The following is a 22,170-nucleotide window of genomic DNA, read 5'->3' on the forward strand; positions in this document are numbered from 1 at the left end:
ATGTTGACCCAAGGGCGTGACCGAGTTGCACAGGTGGAAGCACACTGATTAAAGGCCACCAAATGTGTGCGACGTGTTTAAGTCAGACGGCAAGGTGACAGTGGTTGCATTTTGGGATACTGACTGGTTAACTGCTGGTTAACTTTCTAAAACAGAGGCGCACAATTGATGATGAATGCTACACCCCCCTTCGATAATAGTTGCGAGCAGCAGATATAGAGGAGAGACTAGGGAATATAGTGTACGCGATCATAACGGTTTTGGATTAGTAGCACCGATCCTCCAGCCTTGTAACAATCGCGTCACCATTGTAACCCAGCGTGTCGACGCCATGTTTTTAGAAAACAATAGATTGTCCTGCGGCTCTTCATCCGGTATCTCTCGCAATCGAACGAATACTATAAATGGCGACAAGGATGAGATTCCTCGTTGAGTGATAACCACTGTGGTCGAACAGTGTCGGTAGTCTTGCCGAGAGGAATTTCGAGTGCGAGTTTATCAATTCAGAATGAGCCTGGACGGCGTGCAGCCTCCCGCGCCGTTTTTGCCCAGCCCTGGAAAACCCGCTGTTGACTGGCAGACATGGGAGGGCAAATTTGTTAATTACCTCCTCGCCATCTCTGGCGACACCTTCAACCCTGCCCGGCAGCGCGCTGTTCTCCTTCATTGTGTTGGCGACGAAGCGTACCGGCTGTACGGGACCCTGCCCCCCGGCGTGAAGGCTGACGGCGAAACGGACTTTGACTTGGCTCTGCGCCAACTGCGTGAGTTTTATACTCCGCGCACCAACGTCATCGTGGAGAGGTTCAACTTTCGTCAGCGTGGACAACATGACAGTGAGACAACTGCAGACTTTGTGTCAGCTCTACGCGGTCTGGCTCGAACGTGTGAGTTCGGGGCCATCACAGACGAACTGATCCGTGACGTAGTGGTTGAAAAGACTGTGCACCCCAGACTCCGAGAACGGTTCCTCCAGGATAAGGACCTCACCCTGGAGAAGGTGCTGGTGATGGCAGAGGCCTTCGAGCGCTCCCTGCGTGAAGCTGCTGCCATGGCCCCTCCTGCGCTGCAGCTCGGAGCTGTGGCCAAGGTCAGCACAGGCCCACGACGCCGCACCACCCAGCCATCGTTACCCAGCCCAGCCACCCAGTGCACCAACTGTGGTCGGAAGGATCACCAGCCAAGGGATAAGTCGTGTCCCGCCAAGAAGGTGGTCTGTCATCAGTGCGGCAGGAAGGGACACTTCGCATCCTGGTGTCGCAGCAAGGAGAAGCCGCCTGCCTGCAAGGAGCTTCAGGTGCTCTCCTGCTCCACCTCAACCAGTTCCAAGATGACCTGTACCGCATCAGTGACTGCTAGTACAGGTGTGCAGCGAGATGTGCTGCTCCAAGTCGACACGGGTGCCTCCTGCTCCATCCTCAGCATGGACCTGGCACGTAAGCTGTTCAAAGGGGTGCCCTACGAGTCGTCCACTGCCAGCCTGTACGGGTTTGCCAAAACCCCACTGTCAGTGAAGGGCACACTGCCCACAGTCGTCCGCTTCAATGGTCAAGAAGCTACAACAGACTTCTTCCTGGTGGAAACTCCGAATCAAGAGGCTATCATGGGGTTGAACCTGATCAACGCCCTCGGCATCACTCTCCACCCGGCTTCCAACAGCATCTACAGCGTGGAGGCTGAAGCCCAGCCACTGCCTGCCATCGAGCACTACGAGCACCGCATCGTGCTGAAGCCTGGTGCTACTCCAACAGCCTACAGGCTCCGCCGACTTCCCCTCTCAGTCCGTGAGGAAGTGTCGGCCGAGCTGCAACGTCTGCTGCACGACGGCATCATCGAGAAGATCGACGCATCTGAGTGGGTCAGCCCCCTCGCCGTGTCCAGGCGCAAGGATGGCCGGATACGGGTCTGTGTCGACCTCCGTGGACCCAACTCGCAGATCGTTGCAGAGGTCCACCCCCTGCCTACAATTGACGAGCTGGAATCGAAACTGCACGGCAGCGTCTACAGCAGGATCGACCTCAAGACAGCGTACCATCAACTTCGCCTGCACAAGGACTCAAGAGACATCACGGCCTTCCTGACGCCTGATGGTCTCATGCGGTACACACGAGTGCCGTTCGGTCTCGTCTCAAGTGGAAGCGCCTTCCAGAAGCTCCTCAGCAGCCTGCTGAAGGGTGTCCCAGGTTGTGGGCACTACCTGGATGATATCCTGGTGTCTGGGAAAGATCACCAAGAGCACGACACCCGCCTCAAGGAGGTCATGGACCGCCTGGCCCGAGCCAACGTGACCATCAACAAGGACAAGTCCGTCTTCAGGCAGACCAGCATCGAGTTCTGCGGTCACAAGCTCTCTGCAGCTGGAGTGGTCCCACTCCAGTCAACCGTCCGCGCTGTGATCGAGGCGCCTCCGCCCTCCGACGCTCGGGAGCTACGTAGCTTCCTGGGGACCACAGGATGGTTCAGCCGCTTTGTGCCAGCGTACGCCTCAGTCGTCCGACCGATGGCTCACCTCCTCAAGAAGGACGCACCGTTCCAGTGGTCCGAAGAACAGCAGGCCGCCTTCAACAAGGTGAAACAGCTGATCTCGACGAGCCCCGTCATGCGCCCGTTCGACCCGCACCTGCAGACGATCGTCACCTCCGACGCGAGTGACCGAGGCGCCGGTGCTGTCCTCACACAGGTTCAGCCCAGCGGTGAGGAGCGGCCGGTCGCCTACTGGTCCCGCTCGTTCACGGAAGCCGAGTCCAGGTACTCCGTGTCTGAAAAAGAAGCGCTCAGTGCAGTCAACGCAGTGGAACACTGGCGTATCTACCTGTGGGGACGCTTCTTCAAGCTCAAGACCGACCACTCGGCGCTCACTACCCTGCTGACGCCGAAGTCGTCCAACCGCGCCGGAGCTCGAATCGCCAGGTGGCAGGCTCGTCTCCTGCCCTACTCGTACTCTGTCGAGTACAAACCGGGACACACGATCCCTGTCGCCGACGCGCTGTCCCGGCTTCCGCTCCCAGACACGTCCGGCGCCGAGACTGACGGGGACGACATCATCGCTCTCGTCACAGACGACGCCACAGACGCGCTCCCAGAGTCGGAGATCCGAGCAGCGTCAGAAGCCGACCCAGCGCTGAGCGAGGTGCGGGAGGCCATCCGCACAGGCTGGCCGGCCTCGGCGCGAGAGTGCTCGCCGACGCTCCGACCGTTCTTCGACGTCCGTCATGAACTTCAGCTGCGCGATGACAACATCATCCTGCGAGGCCCCGACCGAGTGGTCGTCCCGCTCGCCCTGATCGACAAGTACCTCCAAGTGGCTCACCGGTCGCACGAAGGCATCGTGCGCACGAAACAGCTGCTCAGAAGTCTCGCGTGGTGGCCCGGCATGATGCGAGCCACTACCGACCTCATCCGCGACTGCTCGACCTGCCAGGCCAAGGACGCCGTCCTCTCTCAGGGCGCGCGCCCCGCTCCGCTGCAGCCGGTCCCGCTCCCGGACCGGGCCTGGTCCAAGCTCGGCATCGACGTCGTCGGACCCATCGCAGGTGCGCCGCCTTCAGCCCGCTACGCCATCACAGTCATCGACTACGCCAGCAAGTGGCCAGAAGTCGCCCTGACATCGTCTGTCGAAACCGATGACGTCATCAGTTTCCTCAGCAGCCTGTGGTCTCGAGAGGGCTACTGTGACGAGCTCGTTAGCGACAACGGCCCCCAGTTTACAAGTGCCAAGTTCGAGAAGTACCTGAGTGACCGCGGTATCCAGCATCGGAAGTCGTCTCTCTACTGGCCGCGGGGAAACGCGGCCGTCGAGCGGTTCAACCGAACCCTCAAGACGTGGCTGCTCGAAGCCGCTCAGCAGTCGCCGCGGACGCCACAGGCCTTCGCCGCGCACGTCACGCGCCGCCTGGCTCTGTACCGCACCGTACCGCACTGCACCACCGGGATCTCGCCCTCTGAAGGTCTGCATGGCCGCCGCATGCGCCTGGACCTGCCAGTGATGTCAGCCGACTCCGCTCCAGACGCCGGCCTGCACACGCGCGTGCAGACTCAGCAGCGCCGCAACGAGCGGAACTACAACCGGCGCCGCGGCGTGAAGGTACCCACCATCCAGCCCGGCGACAAGGTCCGCGTTCGCCGCCCTGGACACACGCCCAAGAACCTGTCACGGTTCGGACCGACACAGACGGTGGTCCGTCGTCTCGGCAAAGCCACGTTCCTGCTGTCTGACGGCACACGGTACAACGCGTCTCACCTGGCGCTCGCCCCGGCAGCCAGTTCGGCAGAGACATCTGACGGCGACTCGCCTGCAGCCGGACTCGACCCGCTACCGACCGTGGCGGACCAGCGCGAGACCGCACACGCGCCTCGTCCGGTCACTCCCCGGCGCGAGGGCCTGCCAGCGGTGCGAGGAGACCCTCCTGGCTCCCCGGCTCCAGATGGACGTCGATCGGCCACTCCAGCGCCGGTTGACTCGCCGCGCTCGCCGCACCGTTCGGGTAACGAGCTGCCGCCGTCCTCGTTCGGCAGGCGTCGGTTCCAGCCCCGTAAGCTCGCCACCTAGGCCCTCGCCTAGCCCAGCTCAGACCCGCATGGCCCGGCGTAACATTTTGATATGACTCGTTATTCCGTACCGGGCGTGCTTTAACTTTATGTGTCGGGGTATATAGTGTACGCGATCATAACGGTTTTGGATTAGTAGCACCGATCCTCCAGCCTTGTAACAATCGCGTCACCATTGTAACCCAGCGTGTCGACGCCATGTTTTTAGAAAACAATAGATTGTCCTGCGGCTCTTCATCCGGTATCTCTCGCAATCGAACGAATACTATAGGGAAGCTGACTAAAAGTGTGCGCCTGATCCAGGACCACGCACCAGCACACATGAGCAGGGTGACGATCAGCGAAGCAGTGAGCTGTGGCTTCGAGTTGCTGTCACAGCCACTTTTTTCTCCGTACCATGCACCCTCTGGTTGCCACCTTTTCCCCAACATAAGGAAATTGCTTAGCAATGGCAACTTCGCTGACAGCAAGGAGACAAAAGCAGCCGTCTTGGATGTGACAGATGGGTCCAAAACCCACTAAGCTATGGAGACCCTGGGGCCTCTCGCGAAGCGCTGCGCGAGATATTTTTTGTCTTAACGCTGGTTATTTGACTCAATGAACATTTTTGGTCTAATAAGTCGACGTCGTATCTCTGCTCCTTCATGGTTGGGCCGAGAACTTTTTGAACACCCCTCGTACGTTGCGTAGAGGGCAGTGTTAGGTATTGTGAGTGCATTTGAGCGTCAAATGGCCAAACACATCATCCATTGCAATAGCTCTGAAACTGGCTTTTTATGGTATGTAGGGGAGAGTGGGGCAAAGCGGCCACCCTAACGCTTTTCACGATGTCAACGCTTGGTTTTTAAACTTGGAAAGATTCTTTCTATACCAATATGATCCCTATTAAGCTGCCTTTTATTTCAACTGCGTTTTATTTCCAAAGGCGTTCACATATAGAAGATATTGACAAAACTTTGAACCTATGCATATTGGCCACTTTGCCCCATACCCTGGGGCAAAGCGGCCACTGGTGTCTTCTCAAGTCCCGATTTGAGAAACAAAATTGTTGCCTCATGTACGACTAGGGTATTTGATGGTGACAAGGTTTAAGCGAGGATGGATGTTTACTTTATCATCTTCCACCTGTAGGTAAACAAAAAAAGGATTTTCATGAAAAAAACATTTAATTGCATTATTTGGTAACTCATGCAGCTGAAAAGTGGCCAAGATGAATGCCTGACGACACATTTGAATATGAATAATGTTTTTTATCCAGATGGAAATAACTTATGGCCAATTGGGGGGTGGCCACTTTGCCCCGGCCACTTTGCCCCGCGCATACCGTCCGAGACAACAATATTCCAGCTTAGCTATTAGTGGGGTAAAAAACATTAAAATTGGTAGAATACATGTACGATAACCATGCAATGCATGGACAAGAACGCTTATAAAAATTCCAAACGGTTATGGAATAACATAACATTTAAAAATTGTAAACATAGTTGGTAACATGGCAAGAAATGCTTTTCCGTATTTCACAGAACAATGGCGATGGGCCTGAAACCCCGGTCTGGCTCATTCGAACGACCGTGAAGAGAAGTATAATTGGAGACCATAAATTGGAACTGACGCCAGCTATGAAGGGCTAAAACGATGGGTGGCCGCTTTGCCCCGGGTGGCCGCTTTGCCCCACTCTCCCCTAGGTATAGATAGATAAACCGCCTATGGCATGAAAGTACCTACAAATAGGTGAGTTCTCCCTATCATTTATTGAACAAGTCTACTATGTGTCTACATAGGTGGTGTCTACTATATCCCGCGCCCCACTGGGGTCTGTGTATAACACGCCCTACTGGGGGAGGGCTATTCATAGCCCCCCTCCTAACTCCGAAACTACCGGGCCGATCGTCAAAATTCAAACGGCGTCTGATAGCCCCGGAAAAACTGTCGAACGAAACCTAATTTCATTGACCTCGAGGTTACCGATAACGTCACAGGTCAGGTCAAAGTAAAAATTATTTGCATTTTGGCTTGTTCACATTTTGGGCTCTGGCCGCCGTCTTACAAGTCAGATCATGCTCATTTTTTGTTTCCACACTCGTGAACAGATGCTCTAGATACCTTGAGGGTACCAAACTTGTACTTTGATTTTCAGGTCAGGGTCAGGTCATCACAGGTCACGGAAATATTATATCATGCGTCGGTCACGTGACACATGTTTTATGGTCCATTTAGGCCATAGATTTCGAATTTGATGTCGTCTGTGTCATTCGAGGTCATTTTGAGTCGAATTTAGCTTAGGTCAGGTCACTTTCAGGTCAAAAATGGTCAAATTTTGAAGTAAAAATTTTTCAACAAAAAAGGTGTCTGTTGGATGCTCAGGAACACGATGGTGCCATTTATATTGGTGTACGATGTCAAATACGTACTGAAAAATTGATTTGAAAAATTAGTAATTGTGAATTTTTTGCAATAATGCGTATAACTTGGCCATTTTTGAAGGTATTTAGCTAAAACTTGATAGCGTTAGTCATAATCATGCGTTCTGTCACATATATTCCGTTTTTTTGAAAAGTCAAAAACTTTTTGAAAAAAAAAATAAAAATATAAATTTTGAATATCATTATATAAAATTTTCAAAATTTTTAAAATTTCGACAATCCGAGATAGCAGTTTGATAGCGCAGTCAATTCTGAGTCCTTTCATGCAAAGAATTAGATCTAGCTTAAAAACTGAGCTCTTGGGAGCGATTGCCGTGGTTCAATGTTTTGCGTCGAAATCGGACGAACATGACGTCACTCTGACGTCATTTCCGGCCGACCTATGGTAGCTACGAAGTTCAAATTTTGACACAAGGTGTCAAATTGATGCAGCCGAAAGTAATGAAAGTTTGGCGTTGATACGTCAAGCGGTTTGGAAGTTATTGCGGAAAAACAGGAGGGGGGGGGGCTATAGGGGATATGTATAATGACCGTCTTAACACATGTATGACGTTATTTTTCAGGTTCTTCTCTCCAAGAACCTTACATTAGCTGGTAGACTAAACTTAAACTTTCATTTCGCCTACATTGTTCGAATTTCTCCTCATTATCATCTGTTAAAAGCCCTACTTTTGTCTTACGAGCAACTTTATTATTGAATTACCAATCCTGTGCTCTTCTATACATCGCATAATTAGATCACCCGTTACCTGCGCCGCTCCGGCCCCGTGTTATGGAGTGGACGGCATGCACAGCGCTGGCCCGCGCCGGTAGGACGGGTCCCGAACGCTCTCCGCTGCTCGCGGCGTGTCCCCGCTGCCACCACCATCGGTCACACCGCCGGAGATGGTCAATCTGCAGTAAAGTTGGCCGGGCCACCATCGACCTGAACGGGCGGCTCTGGTCACCAGCTGCCCCCCCCCCCACCCCCCACCCCTCCGCACTGCCGCTGCCGCCCCGCCCCAACCCCTCAGCTCTGCCGCAAGGTCATCTCTGGCTTTGTAAGCCAATAGTTGTCCACCCAGTAACTGTGCTGCTGAGCCAGTCCTGTCCTGAACTCTGTCCAATTCTGGGCGACTGGGCGCTACAGCTCGTCTGGTCTGGAGTGCTCATATGAGCCTATATGAGAGTGAGTGACTCCGGCAGTCTTGCGCTCTCTCTCAAGAAATAATGGCGGCCGCACGGATGTCTTGACAGGCAGCTGCACGATACCAGTAGCAATCCTGGCACTCGCCAGCTGAGATTAGCTGCTCAGCAGGGCTTAAACCTAATTGAATACGCCATCTAGTGCCATTCGCATCATATCTTTCGTTACATTGCGATATGTAGTCTGCAATACTAGCGTCAATCTTCTTGAACAGGCTCGGCGTAACATGTTTGAGCAAAGTCATTGTGACTGTGAGCCTAGGAGCTGTGTGGGAGCATTCAGCATAGCAGTAACAACGTAGCAGCGTATCATACATATATCAGCAGTTGACTTGAAATGAAGACTGGTACGAGTACGACATCAATATGTGTTTTTTATTGTTGCTGCGTAGGTATAAATATTTTCAACAGTTTGAACAAACAAGTAGGTAAGCTGAGCATCCAGTTACTTGCATGGAAACATGGTCTATGACTTATATAATTGTACCTAAATTACATCATGAATTTGCAATGCATCTTTCTATTAGGCACACACATTTGGCATAGCCACTGCCATAGACACGTCTTTTATCCACAATTGCATCCCCACTGGAAGGCTCGCGGGTGGCTGTTTCATTTTTTGTGGTTCTGTTTGCATATCTATGTCGTTAAATTCCCCCTTGAATTTCCGTCTAATTTCCTCAGCGACGGTCACTTGATTCCTATCCGCGGTTCTTAACCCGCGCACCGACGGGGGTCTGCGCCAACTTCGCACCGACGGGGGGGGGGGGCGGATGACCGCCCCCCCTGAGATCTCGAGAATGAAGCAAGATAACGACAAGCGGTAAACGGCATCGGATACGCACGGCCAAGATCTACAATTTTTACAAAGGTCATTTTCAGGTCAGGTCAAAGATGACGTCACAGGGGTCGAAAAAGTCAAAATGGCGGCGCTAGATATGGAGAGTTTTTCTCGAATAACTTTCGAATTAGTCAAGATAGGAACAAACTAAGGGCATCATCATCGTGATCCTCTCGTCAATCCGCATCGAATGATATATAGGTATGTTGACCTCGAAAGGTCAAGGTCAAAGGTTGACCTCAGGTCACGTGACCTCGAGGTCATCATGTATATCATTCGATGCGTCTTGACGAGCTGAACACAATGAGACCATCCACGCGTCTGTATCTTGTTCCTGTACGAAGTTATTGGCCAAAAACCTTTGGTGACCTTTGATGACGTCACATGACCTCACAGCTGCCCAACAGCAAAACAGACCTCAAGGTAGTGAAGGTTGATCGTATATGAAGTCATGTATGCTATATGGGGCCATTCCGACCCGTTTTAGTGGTAAAAACAGGGAGTTGATTTTTCCCCCATTGACTTATAATGGGGAGGTCGCGAAATTGACCTGACCTTAGGTCACCGATATCAAAATTCCGAGATATACAAATTGTAGCTACTAATGACTTAATAATATCCTGCGACTTTCAAAGGCCTCCGACATCTACTGTAGCTCTGGCACGGTGACAAAGTTGCAAAAAAGTGACTTGAGGTTGGGTCATTCAAAGTGACCTGGTGACCTGACCTTAAAAGGTAGGAGGTTCAAACTTGGACACCATGTGTAAAATAGATAAGGTTATAGTCATACCAAATTTCGCGGCGCTACGCGCCGCGGTTTTCCCGCTATTCGCGAAAAACCTCAGGGGGGCGGATATCCGCCCTCGTCGGTGCGAGGGTTAAAGCCACTGCCTAAAAACACATACGTAAAACACACTCAGAGCAGAGCGCATATGATCCGTTGTCAACTTGAACAGTCGTAGCTGGCTCTCTACCGCACGAGGGGAAGGAGCCCACCAGTAGGCAACCCTCTCCAATAGGTTGATCGCCAGCAGTAAATTCGGACAACGAGCATGCATCCTGTTTCATCACGCTGCATTTCCCTCTGGACCGATCAACGCCACTTGATATCAATTGCTTGCAGTAGTACCGCTAGCACGGTAGATAGATGAATACACAAAACATACGCAGTATATAGGCATTGAAGCCACCGTTTGCACTATACTTGCAGTACTTACCTCCGTAAGAGCTTGCGTAAACATTTTGGGAGATGTCATGCTGTAGTTACGCATCATAGCAAAAGAGGGGCAGTGGCAGCAATTTCATTCGAATATTTTCTTTTGTACACTGGCATAATCACTAACTTAATCAGTGGACTTTTTTGAAGATTTATAAATATCTCAAACGGAGCTTTACCGCATTTCAGCATTTTCGGCTCAAAGAGGCGTGTTTTCATGTAGCTTTCTGTCTACCTACATGAAACGCCATTCAGAGCCAAATATTGCGACGAGGACGGTTTTACAGAACAGAAAACATCGCTACACCAGCTCCTACGACCAGCGTTTGCTCTTTTAATCGCCGGTCCTTCATCAAGAATGCGTGTCTGTCAGAGGCAGCCGGCGCAGAATCGGCCCGTCGGTGGTCGACGGACGGCGGCCGGCCGGCGGCGGCGGTGGGGCACGGTCGGTCGGCCGGGCGGGCGGCCCGGCGGGCGCCAGTCTTCCCTGTGCCTCGGCGATGGGTGGACCGACGGCGCCTCGGAGCATGGACAGAGGCACAGATCGTGACCAAGAGAGCTGACCGGACGAGCGCCGCCGCAGAAAGAGTGAGCGCGTGTGGGTGGATGTGTTTCAAGCGAGAGCTGTGCTGGAGAGGACGAAACAGACCAGAGTTATCGTTGACATAAAGTGGTAAACAAGCTGCATAATCAAAGTGTTGAGGTGACTTCGATTAGAAGTTCGCGGTGTTTAGTCAGCGCATGGCCTTAGAATTGACTGGTGTAGTTGCTGAAGATAGCTTTCAATAAGTGTCAGCTAAACGGATATGGTGAACTACAAGATTGTATAGCGACAGACGAAACAATTTGCAGTAACTCGTTCCTTCATCCTTGCTGGGTTAAACTTCAGCTTCAGCAATCCATCGTCAAGAAAAAAGAGCTTCTTCAACGACAGTACGGCAACGGGTGAAGGCGGTACATGTGCCACAAGTCACCGCCATCGTCGCCATACTCTCCGGTAGCCCGTGTGCCGACATTCTTTCAGGCCCGGCCTGGCGATGCAGCCGTCCGTGCTCGCCGTGCTCGCCCTGCTGGCTGTCCTGCCGGCCACCGCCAACCCAGACGCTTCCCGGCTCTATGACGACTTGCTATCCAACTACAACAAGCTGGTGCGGCCCGTGGTGAACACAACTGATGTGCTGCAGGTCTTCATCAAACTCAAGCTCTCCCAACTCATTGATGTGGTGAGTGAAACGACTCGAGGAACGCTGAATTCATAGGGAGGTCTTTTATGTTCGCTTGTGCTCTAGTTAGTGAGTTCAGAGTTTTTAGGCACGTCTGAGAAAACTTCCCACGCGTTCGATTCTGGCAAAAAGAAGTAAAATAAAGCCTAAGACGTGTTACGGAAAGAGTGGGAAGTAAGAATCAAACAAAGTCAATACAGGGACGATTGAAACAAATTTATATTTTAAAGGGGTGGGAAGCCACCAAATCGAAAGCTATTGAGAGAATGGCTAACGAAACCGCTGACGTAGACCCACACACTGGCACTGGCGAGCGGGCTGCTTGCTATTCGGGCGGGCCCGCGGCTGCGATGTGTCTCCAGAGACAGCCTTCAGTGGCTCGGTCGACGGTGGACACAGCGCTGGTGTGGAAACGAATGACCGGCGATATAGCACCAGTGCTCGGGTCTGTATATCGGCCAACGGCCAACGTCAGAGCCCGCCACCAACCGCCTGGCACTGCTCGCTGAGTAACGTCGACCACTTACCGCCCAACAATCAACATCCACTGACCACCACCTGTCAAGTTTATCGGCTGCTCCCTCCCACGGTCCTTTTCCCCCACCGATCCCTTGTTTGCATCTCATACCATTCACTCTCCATTCAAATCCATCGACCACTAAGAAGATAATGGTAATAGCCGTTTTCACGACGGGCATCTGGTACACATTTGGTGCACATCTGGTGCAGATTAGGTGCAGATTTGGTCAAATTAGGTTCAGTGTATCCAAGTAGCTATCAGCTAGGGTTGCACTAGTTGTTCATATGCCAGCTTTGTCATATTATCAGGGAGTATCGTCGATTAATACACTGAAATGAATTCATAAAATAAAGATATTTGCAGTAAAAGAGATTAGGTGCAGATTTGGTCAAATTAGGTGCATTCGCCGGATAGCCCGTCGTGAAAACGGCTAGTAATAACCAACTTATGTCTTCCGAATATCCCTCGCATGTGTAGGGGGGGGGGGGGGTCGGATGGACCCCCCCATGGTTTTTCGCGAATAACTCGCGTAAAAAGCGGCCGATCGCGACGAAACTTTCAGTACCCTCGCATTGATCAATTTGACACCTACCCTGAAAATTTCATGACCCTGGCCCAAATGACCTTTCACCTGTGACCTCTTTTCCGAGACCATGTTTGGCCGGAATCGCGATTTCGCGTATGTCGGCTCGCACTAGCCGCGTGTTTGCAAGCTTTTCGTGGTTTCAAACGTTCAAACATGTGATTTGATGTTACTCCCGTGTGTGTCAAGGTCACCTGAAGGTCAGGTCAGGTCATTGACCTTTGGTGACCTCGGGTGACCTCGGGTCACTTTTTCGAGTTTCACATGTTTCTAGGCTAGTTTTTGGAGCTGAATTCGAATTTAGCAACCATTTGAACATTAACGAAGTAGATTTGGTGACTTCGTAACATGTTACGAAGCTGTCAGAGGCGGTTGACACGTACTACGAATACCCGTCACGACGCCTACTGGTTGACCTGACCTGACCTGACCCGACCTGGTCTAAATGCTTCAAGACATCATCTGTGATCAAAACTAACACGATATTCGTGATCAGCACCCCGAAAAACCCCTTAGCAGCCACACTTTACGACTTTCTAACAGGTCCCGATTTTCCCGACTTTGGGTCATTGACCTGACCTGGAAGGTCAACCAATGACCTAGGACCTTAAAATTGGGTATCATCGGCTTCCTCTCGTCACGGGCAACACGCTCGTTTTTTCCGCGAAGCTCTAGCTCGATCAGGGGCCAAACGGCAAGGGGGGGTCCAACCGACCCCCCCCCCCCCTACACATTAGAAGCTGGCAAACGCCGCACACATGCGAGGGATATCGTACGTAAGTAAGTACATGCTTACAGCACTTTTTATCTTTCGACGTATGTAAGGGTGATCGCTGAACGATAAGCATCTTAATTAACTGCCAACCACTCACCAACTACCACCCATCCCTACCGTCCACCGTCCATCGTCCACCCCCTCCCCCGCCCACCGCCCAATAACCCCGCCGGATGAGCCGTCGATTGCTCGGTCCCATAGGGTTGGTCGCCTGACCGGCCACAGTACTCCGCCGCCACCGCCGCCACTATCGCTACTACTGCTGCGAAATAACCCGAGGGAGGCACATATTCCCCGTCCTCTGCCACTCTCCAGCCCCCTCTCTCTCTCTCTCTGCTGGTGACAGGCCAAAATCGCCCGGGGCGAGAGGAACGGTCAGCCGTCATTCAGAATCGAGACGCAGAGTCACTTTCGGCGGCGAGGAGCGGCGCGCCAGAGGCAAAAAGTGGCCCCATTTGTAGGACACGGGGCGGGCGGCGCGCCGCGGCGATCAAAGTGCTGTCGGTCTGCTTCTCGCATGGTTGGCTTGGACTGGCAGGGAGTGGCGCCGAGTGCTTCCAAAGATCAGCTGAGAGGCTCAGCGTGGACTCAGATTGCTGCTGCACACAAACTTCCACTTCCATTTGACTTTTAGATCGGCTGCAGCGGTCTGGTGATGTGAATTGTAATACGAGGCGGCGTATCCCTGTGGCGGCATTCTTTTTTCTCATTTTTTATCATTTTTTTTTGTAAAGAAAGCATGCGCATGAATTTTAGTCGTCAAGCTTGATAATATGAAGGTTTATTTTTTATATCACCGAATACATTAACAAGAAAATTGGATAGGTGTTAGATGAGCCCTTAGCGAATTGATCCACCTTTGATCCCAATCTCCGCTGATTTTACCCGGTCATTGTCTGTCGTGGCCGGCGCCGTGTTCGGTGCGCCGCTGGAAGGAGAGCGGCTCCATCAGGCGCGGTCTCCCCCGAGGCCCACCCATCGGCGACTCTCAAACGCCGCGTGCCGATTCCTCGAACCGACCTGACCGCCATCCCAAGCGGAAACTGTTGGAAGTGCTCTTTGTCTCAAATCGCCGTCGGGGACCAGGCCTAGGCTCTGTTGCTGGGCTCCCTCCGGCCCTGAAGAGCCCCGAACGCTCGGAACGGGCCGCACAGAGGTCATAAAAGCGTGTAGCAGGACAGTTGGGTGTCTGAACAGTCTGAACTGGAGTTCGGCGGGCCGCTCACATGACAGATCGATAGGTGGCCCTCCAGACGGCCGTCCGTGCAGGGCGCCATTGAGGTCGGACGCACTGGATCGTGCGGTGCATACGCCGTTGAGCCCAACTGAGGTTGCAGGGTCAAACACTAATCCAAGACAGATGACAGTCGTTCCGCCAAGCCGGGGCTCCGTCTCCAGCCCATGGCTGAAGCTTCATTAAGCTTTGCGATCCCGGCGAGCTGCCCCGAAATCCTGGGAGGCACTCGGCTCGATCAGGACCTTCCGGTCTCTTTCCGGTCCGACGTTCCCGACGGGTGGTCCCACCATCATCGGCGAGGCGTCACAGAGGGACCCGAGCCCGGATCGACACTGTAAAGTCGACCCGACCCGGCTGCCGTCGGTCATAGCTTCCGCTCGGCGGCGGAGACGGCGCCGGAACGCGACCCGGCGCCGGCACCGTCAATGTCCTGACGTCACGCAGCGGGGGGGGGGGGGGGAGTGCCATGACCGCCGGTAGTTGGTTGCCGGGGCCGGTGACGTCACTGGGTCAGACCCGCTGCATGCCGGGTCGGATTAGACTCCGTTACCAGGCATCAGTCCTTTCGAACACCCCTCGATGGTGCAGCAGTGGACACGGCTGACTTATCAGTCAAAACAGGAAAGAAAAAATCAGTACACCGTTGCCATTTTTTCATGTGTACTTAAGTTATGAAAAGTAAGCTGGACATATTCAACAAGGCATTAACTGAAATTTGACATGGACGCATATTGTGTGATTATATAATAATAATACTAATGTTGGCAGACGAAACTTTCAGTGTGCATGTAAAATCAGCCAGTTTTTACGTTTTTGAGAAACAATTCAGTCATCATCCCTACCTGATATTCATACACTTCTCTCAATGGCCGTTTGCCTGACACTGTTCGGTACCAAGCACATTATTCAATGTGATTTCTACTTATTCGACTGCCGATATTGAATCAGCTGCTGATGGGATAAATAAGTAACGCCCGCCCGCCCGGCTCATATGTTAGTGTCCGCCCTGATTTGACAACCCGGTTCGACACCCATTGATGGATAAACAGCCGAACAGCTTGGATCGCTCCCATTCTTAATGTATGCCTCAATCGCACTCAGTTCTGCTGGATAGTAGGATCGGCGCTCTACGGGGCTTCCTAATATCTTTGTCAAATATTGAGCGGGAGTCTGATAGCCAATCTAATGCATACATTAATACTTGCTATAATGATATCAATAACTTGCAATTAGACCCATCGCGATTCTCCCTTTTATGAAAGCTCTGTATAAAAGCAATGAATACTGTTTTTGCATGTGATGATACTTTCGAACTTATGACAGTTGGGAAACAAAACTGATAGTGCTTGAACTGCATGATGTAATGTCACATTTATTCATATGAGATGATACGTTAACCCGCGCCCTGATGGGGGGGGGGCCATTTTGGCCCCCCCCTGTGGTTTTTCTTAACCTTCCAGGCGGTGGGGGGGGGGCAATTTTTTGCCCCCCCTTTACTTTTTTCGATATATCTCGAGAACCGCTGCGCCGATCGTCACCAAACTTTCAGTACCCTCCCGGGAGCAGCTAGCGCACATGGTGACCAAAAATTTTTCCAAAGGCTATGATAGGTTGGCCGCTAATGACGTAAGAGTGACGTCATTTTTGCCATTTTCGACCCAAAAAAAGGTTTCGCGGAAAGAGCTGTCAGGCCTACAGCTTTAGAGATACAGAAAAATGTTTTAGACATAAAAGGTGTGAAATCAAAAGGGCTACAAAACTGCTATTTCGGTTTTTCGATTTTTTTTTTTATTTTGACCCCCAAAAATCAAAAAATAGATTTTTTGAATATAATAGCCAAAAAATCCAAAAAGTTTTTTGAATTTCGAAAAAACCGGAATATATGTGATAGTCCCTACCGCCTTCTATCTACATACCAAATTTGAGATCGATACCTCGTTTGTTGGCCAAGTTATAGCGAAAAAACTGTTCAAAATTGATGACGTCAAATTTTCAAACTCAATTTTTAGCAATTCTAGACCTCGTAGCGCAAAACAAAGACCACCATTAGACTCCCCGTGACGAGCTGCATCGAATCGATACCCATTTTGTGCAAAAATATCAACTTTGAAATTTGACCTTTTTTGACCTGACCTTGACCTGACCTCCACCAGAAAGTGACCTAAACCGTACCTGATGCTCTTATAACCAACACCATTGAGTTGGAAATGAAAAACTGGCCATAAAACATGCATCACATAACCTTAGTAAAGTTGGGCTCATGTGGTGACCCTTGGTGACCTTTGGTGACCTGACCTGTGACCTGACCTGGTATGACCAGTGACCTCTAATAGCAACATATGTACTAGACAACTGACGCCTTATCGCTGATTTTCGACAAAATGCGTTTTACTCGGTGTTATAGCGCTTTCCCTAGAAGCCCTGTGAACGGTGAAACATTTTATCTTTGACCTGACCTGTGACGTCATCGGTGACCCCGAGGTCAATGAAATTTGGTTTCCCTCGACAAATTTGACAGGGCTATCGAACGCCGTTTGAATTTTTCGGATCCGTCCAGTAGTTTCGGAGATACGGGGGGGGGGCAAAAAAGTGCCCCCCCCCACCGCGTGGAAGGTGGCTGGTAGGCCCACCGCCTGCCGGGTTAAATAGCGAGAAAACGGCGGCGCTGCGCGCCGCCAAATTTTGGGTACCTTACCGGACATCAATTTGACACCTTCACACAAAATTTCAAGTCACAGGTCACCTCAGGTCAGGAGTTATTGAGGTCAAACTGAGGTCATGTTCGAGTAAAAATGAGCAAAAAACATGACATCTTGAAACGCTCACCAATTCTACAGTTCACAAGCAATTTTAAAGTTCTTTATGTGGTTGTGTAGAGAAAAAACGGCGCTACAAAACTGCTATCTCGGATTTTTGAAATTTTTGGATTTTGACCCCCAAAAATCAAAAAAATTGATTTTTTTAGAAAAACTCAAAAAATTTCCAAAAATTTTTCGAATTTCGAAAAAAAACGGAATATATGTGATAGTCCCTGCGCTCTTCGATATACATACCAAATTTTAGATCGATATCTCTTTTTTTGGCCAAGTTATAGCGAAAAAACTGTTAAAAATTGATGACGTCAAATTTTTGAACTCAATTTTTAGCAATTCTAGACCTCGTAGCGCAAAACGGAGACCACCATTGAACTCCCCGTGACGAGCTGCATCGAATCGATACCCATTTTATGCAAAAATATCAACTTTGAAATTTGACCTAATTTGACCTGACCTTGACCTGACCTTGACCTGACCTTGACCAAAACATGACCTAAGCTGGCCCTAAAGTCTGTCTGACCCACATAATCGCATTTGTCATGTAAAATGGACCATAAAACATGTATCACACGACACTTTCATATTGTGACCCCCCAGTGACCTGACCTCTGTGACCTGACCTGGTATCAGTGACCTCAAATAGCAAAATATGTGTTTGAAGAACATTTCCCCATCGATGATTTTCAATGAAATGCATTTTACACGATTTTACAACGCATTTCTTGAAATGCCTGTAAACGGTGAAAATTCGACCTTTGACCTGACCTGTGACGTCATCGGTTTGACCGAGGTCAATGAAATTGGGTCACAAGGTAGTTCCCTGTTGGGGCTATCCAACACCGTTTACCGCTTGTCGCTATGTTGCGTGGTTCTCGAGATCTGAGGGGGGGCCAAAATGGCCCCCCCCCCCATCAGACCGCGTTGCTCGGCAGACCCCATCTGGGCGCGGGTTAATATAACACTTCTGAAAAAGCAAATAATGCCTAACAATGTTTACGTAGTATCCACCTAAACTGCCCCAGTCTGCTTCCATTCTGCGCTTATTTACGTTAATGGTTATTAGGTAATTATGGGCATCTGCAGCTTATCACCCAAAAATACGATGGTCGTAAAAGCCAACAGAGAGCCGGCGCGCTCCAAAACAGGAATAATGAGCCACTCTATTCAGCGCGAGCCGTGCGATCGTTGACAATATTTGCAGCAGCAGATGGCACAGGGCCTGGACTTGGCGGGGTGAGATACTTCTCTGCAGCTGCTCTTGGAAGTTAGACCAAAGTGCAATCGTCTGAGGTCTTATACCGGTGCAAGAAATGCATTACCACTCGTATCACTGAACTAGATTTCTTGATTATTTTCTTAATCAAGAACAGCGATTTCGATTCGCAATCCTACATTCTTTACTAAAGCCTTATTGATAAGTTGCAAGCGACAAACAATAGCTGTGCAATACTTCGAAGTATCTATACCTACCAAAGTGTGAAAATCCTTTGATTGCCTCAGAGTTTTTTATGGTCGCTAAATCTGGTTCCGAGTGTTTCGAAGAGCACAAAATCGCAGCTAATCCTCTCTAAGCTCTTCCAGGCTGAAGCTTCAAATGGGAAGCTTCAAGCTGGCGCAGCTTGTCCCACCCGAAACGTTTACATCCAGCATTTGTCTTGATTCTAGTAGAATAAGTTAAAAAAAAATATTTGGAGAATTGACTGGTATAACTAGTAAGAATAGCGATAATACTGGGAGCCGTATTAGCCAGTATCAGCATAGCTGTCGATTTCTCTCTTCCTTTTCTCCTTTCTTATCACGTAGGCTCCTGTTTTTTTTTTTTTAGCGCAGACAATGTTACTTGTTTTTTTTTCACTAACCGCTGGTTTTAAACAGACTTTATATCCCAAGTATTTACCTCCCAAATCAGTATAATCCCATCGGCAAAGATGCGGACGAGCGCGTGCCAATAGCTCCTACTCCGTGTTGGCAACTACGAAATTTATTCCACCATCGAGGCTCAAATTGCCTATTGACACTTTGATGACAACGATGCTGACTCTTTCAAGGAGAGGGAATGGTTCGTCCTTTCTATTTTCTACAAACTTATAGTGACTCCGACTCCCATGCCAAAAAGTCAAATAATGATGTGTGCTCGCTCCGGCAAAGGAAAACGGATTTTTATGTTATAGTATGTTTTCGAGGCTTCTTTGTGTTTCCCTGTGTTCGCCCAATCGTTTCATTGTCATAATCTCCGCAAACTATTTTGCTGTCACCCCAGAGACTGAATCATAGTTCAGTCGTTCTGGTGCGCCAGTCCATCGGCCTTCATCTTTACTTGACATACAATAGTCGGTAGTAACTGCCAATGGACACCCTTCTGTTTATTGGCCACGCGCTGATCAGTTCAACCTTGAAGCACATTCTGGTAACTGCAGGGTGGCGCAAAAAGTGTTCAGTGGCTATCTCCCTTCATTCACATCAATTACAGCCCTAGTTAAAGTCGCTTAGGAAGCCAAAGGGTGTTTCATATACACGGGGACAACTCGCTGACGATGGCTATGGTTGTGCTGGCGTGGAATTTCTGAGTTCTGGCACAGACAGACAAAACGGGCGATTGGAAAGATTGAATTTGTCCGAAAGCTTTGGACACCAAACCATGGACAGTGGAAACCATTATAAGATTGTTTAGCATAACGTAACACTATCAGGTTATTCACTACACCTACGAAGCATGGCGTACCGAGTAGTGAACCACACTGTGCAGTAACCGCTACACATGTTTCTTTTTGTGATGTCTGAGGTAGCAGCGCTTGCTTTTTGCAATCTCAGAGTGGTTATATCTCGTCTGTCGAAGTGTCGAGTCGACCATCCTCTGTGACTTAACCCGCGCACCGACGGGGGTCTGCGCCAACTTAGTACCGACGGGGGGGGGGCGGATGACCGCCCCCCCTGAGATCTCGAGAACGAAGCAAGATAGCGACAAGCGGTAAACGGCATCGGATACGCACGGACAAGGTCTACAATTTTTACTAAGGTCATTTTCAGGTCAGGTCAAAGATGACGTCACAGGGGTCGAAAAAGTCAAAATGGCGGCGCTAGATATGGAGAGGGTTTTTCTCGAATAACTTTCGAAGTAGTCAAGATAGGAACAAACTAAGGGCACCATCGTGATCCTCTCGTCAATCCGCATTGAATGATATATATGTTGACCTCGAAAGGTCAAGGTCAAAGGTTGACCTCAGGTCACGTGACCTCGAGGTCATCATGCATATCATTCGATGCGTCTTGACGAGCTGAACACAATGAGACCATCCGTGCGGCTGTATCTTGTTCCTATAAGGAGTTATTGGCAAAAAACCTTTGGTGACCTTTGATGACGTCACATGACCTTACAGCTGCCCAACAGCAAAACAGACCTGAAGGTAGTGAAGGTTGATCGTATGTGAAGTCATGTATGGTATATGGGGCCATTCCGACCCGTTTTAGTGGTAAAAACAGGGAGTTGATTTTTCCCCCATTGACTTATAATGGGGAGGTCGCGAAATTGACCTGACCTTAGGTCACCGACATCAAAATTCCGAGATATACAAATTGTAGCTACTAATGACCTAATAACATCCTGCGACTTTCAAAGGCCTCCGACATCTACTGTAGCTCTGGCACGGTGACAAAGTTGCAAAAAAGTGACTTGAGGTTGGGTCATTCAAAGTGACCTGATGACCTGACCTTAAAAGTTAGGAGGTTCAAACTTGCACACCATGTGTAAAATTGATGAGAGAATAGTCATACCAAATTTCGCGGCGCTACGCGCCGCTGTTTTCCCGCTATCCGCGAAAAACCTCAGGGGGGGCGGATATCCGCCCCCCCCCGTCGGTGCGCGGGTTAAGACTTTCGCCCCGTTTGCAGTATCTCGTGTGTCTCAAAGACTGCGAAGTGGGGAGGTCGATTCTGTGAATCACTGCCGATTAATCTCGGTCAGCCAGTGTGGGCCCCGGGGCAGTGTCGGCCACGTCCATACCACAGCCGCTGGCCTCCGTTTAGCTGACTTGGTTAAAAGGCAACGCTGAAACTCAGAGCTGGTGGTGGCGGGAAAATGGCGGTGTAGTGAAATTGAACAGGCATTGGCGACGGTGGCATGGACCTTACTATTAATGGGGGTGGGTGACTGGGAAGTGCATGTCCCTCAATGTATTTTGCATCTTCAATTCATTTTCTTCAGTCAATGTATACGAAATTTGCTCCAAATCAGAGCCGTCAGCTGTTTCACTGAGGTGAGATCTTTGGGTGATTGGTCTGACGGTGGTGGTGATACTTGAACATGTTGTTGGTATGCATGTTTGTTAATTGAACTGGTGATGATGAAGAATATATTGACAAAAGACATTAGAAGAGAGGCAAGGGGTAAGAGGGACTGTTAAAAACTGACGGTGGTGGTAAAACTGAACTACTGGTGAGCCAGTGCATCCAGGCTTGGCCCCCAGCTTTCATTGAGGTGTGGCCCAAGACTTAGCCGTAGGAAGTCAAAGACTAAATAGATGGCACCGGCTATCATGTCAGGCAAGAGTCGAGGACTGAATTTTCGGTAGCACTGGACCTGTCAGATAGGCTACAATGTCGTTTATCGGTGGTTTAACGACGGGTCTATCTAACGGCGAGGCGGTACCGTACTGGCGATGTCAACCGGAGGCGGTGGGGGGCGCGGCGGGCGGCGGTAGGCGGCGGTGGGCGATAGGCGGTGAACTGCCCAGGTCCGACAGAGATGGATGCCCTGGTCTGCGGCCGTACGCTCCATGTCAGACACCCTTTATAACCCTTCACCAG

General features: G+C 50.4%; 2 protein-coding genes across 2 annotated transcripts in view; both read left to right on the forward strand.

Annotated features, from left to right (window-relative positions):
• The first annotated feature begins 508 nt into the window (after positions 1-508).
• On the forward strand, positions 509-4,549 carry LOC122389463 (uncharacterized protein K02A2.6-like). Its single transcript, XM_043381564.1, has one exon. The coding sequence runs from the start codon at positions 509-511 to the stop codon at positions 4,547-4,549; it is 4,041 nt and encodes a 1,346-aa protein (XP_043237499.1).
• A 6,143-nt stretch (positions 4,550-10,692) lies between these two features.
• The window catches only part of LOC122389476 (acetylcholine receptor subunit alpha-like), a 62,805-nt gene continuing 51,327 nt past the window's right edge, over positions 10,693-22,170 (forward strand). Inside the window, exon 1 of the mRNA XM_043381584.1 lies at positions 10,693-11,436. Coding sequence (XP_043237519.1) covers positions 11,251-11,436 — 186 coding nt within the window. The 5' untranslated portion in view covers positions 10,693-11,250. The remainder of the gene's footprint in view (positions 11,437-22,170) is intronic.

This window comes from Amphibalanus amphitrite, unplaced genomic scaffold, assembly GCF_019059575.1.
Source record: "Amphibalanus amphitrite isolate SeventyFive unplaced genomic scaffold, NRLGWU_Aamphi_draft 000359F_arrow, whole genome shotgun sequence".
Taxonomy (NCBI): Eukaryota; Metazoa; Arthropoda; class Thecostraca; order Balanomorpha; family Balanidae; genus Amphibalanus; species Amphibalanus amphitrite.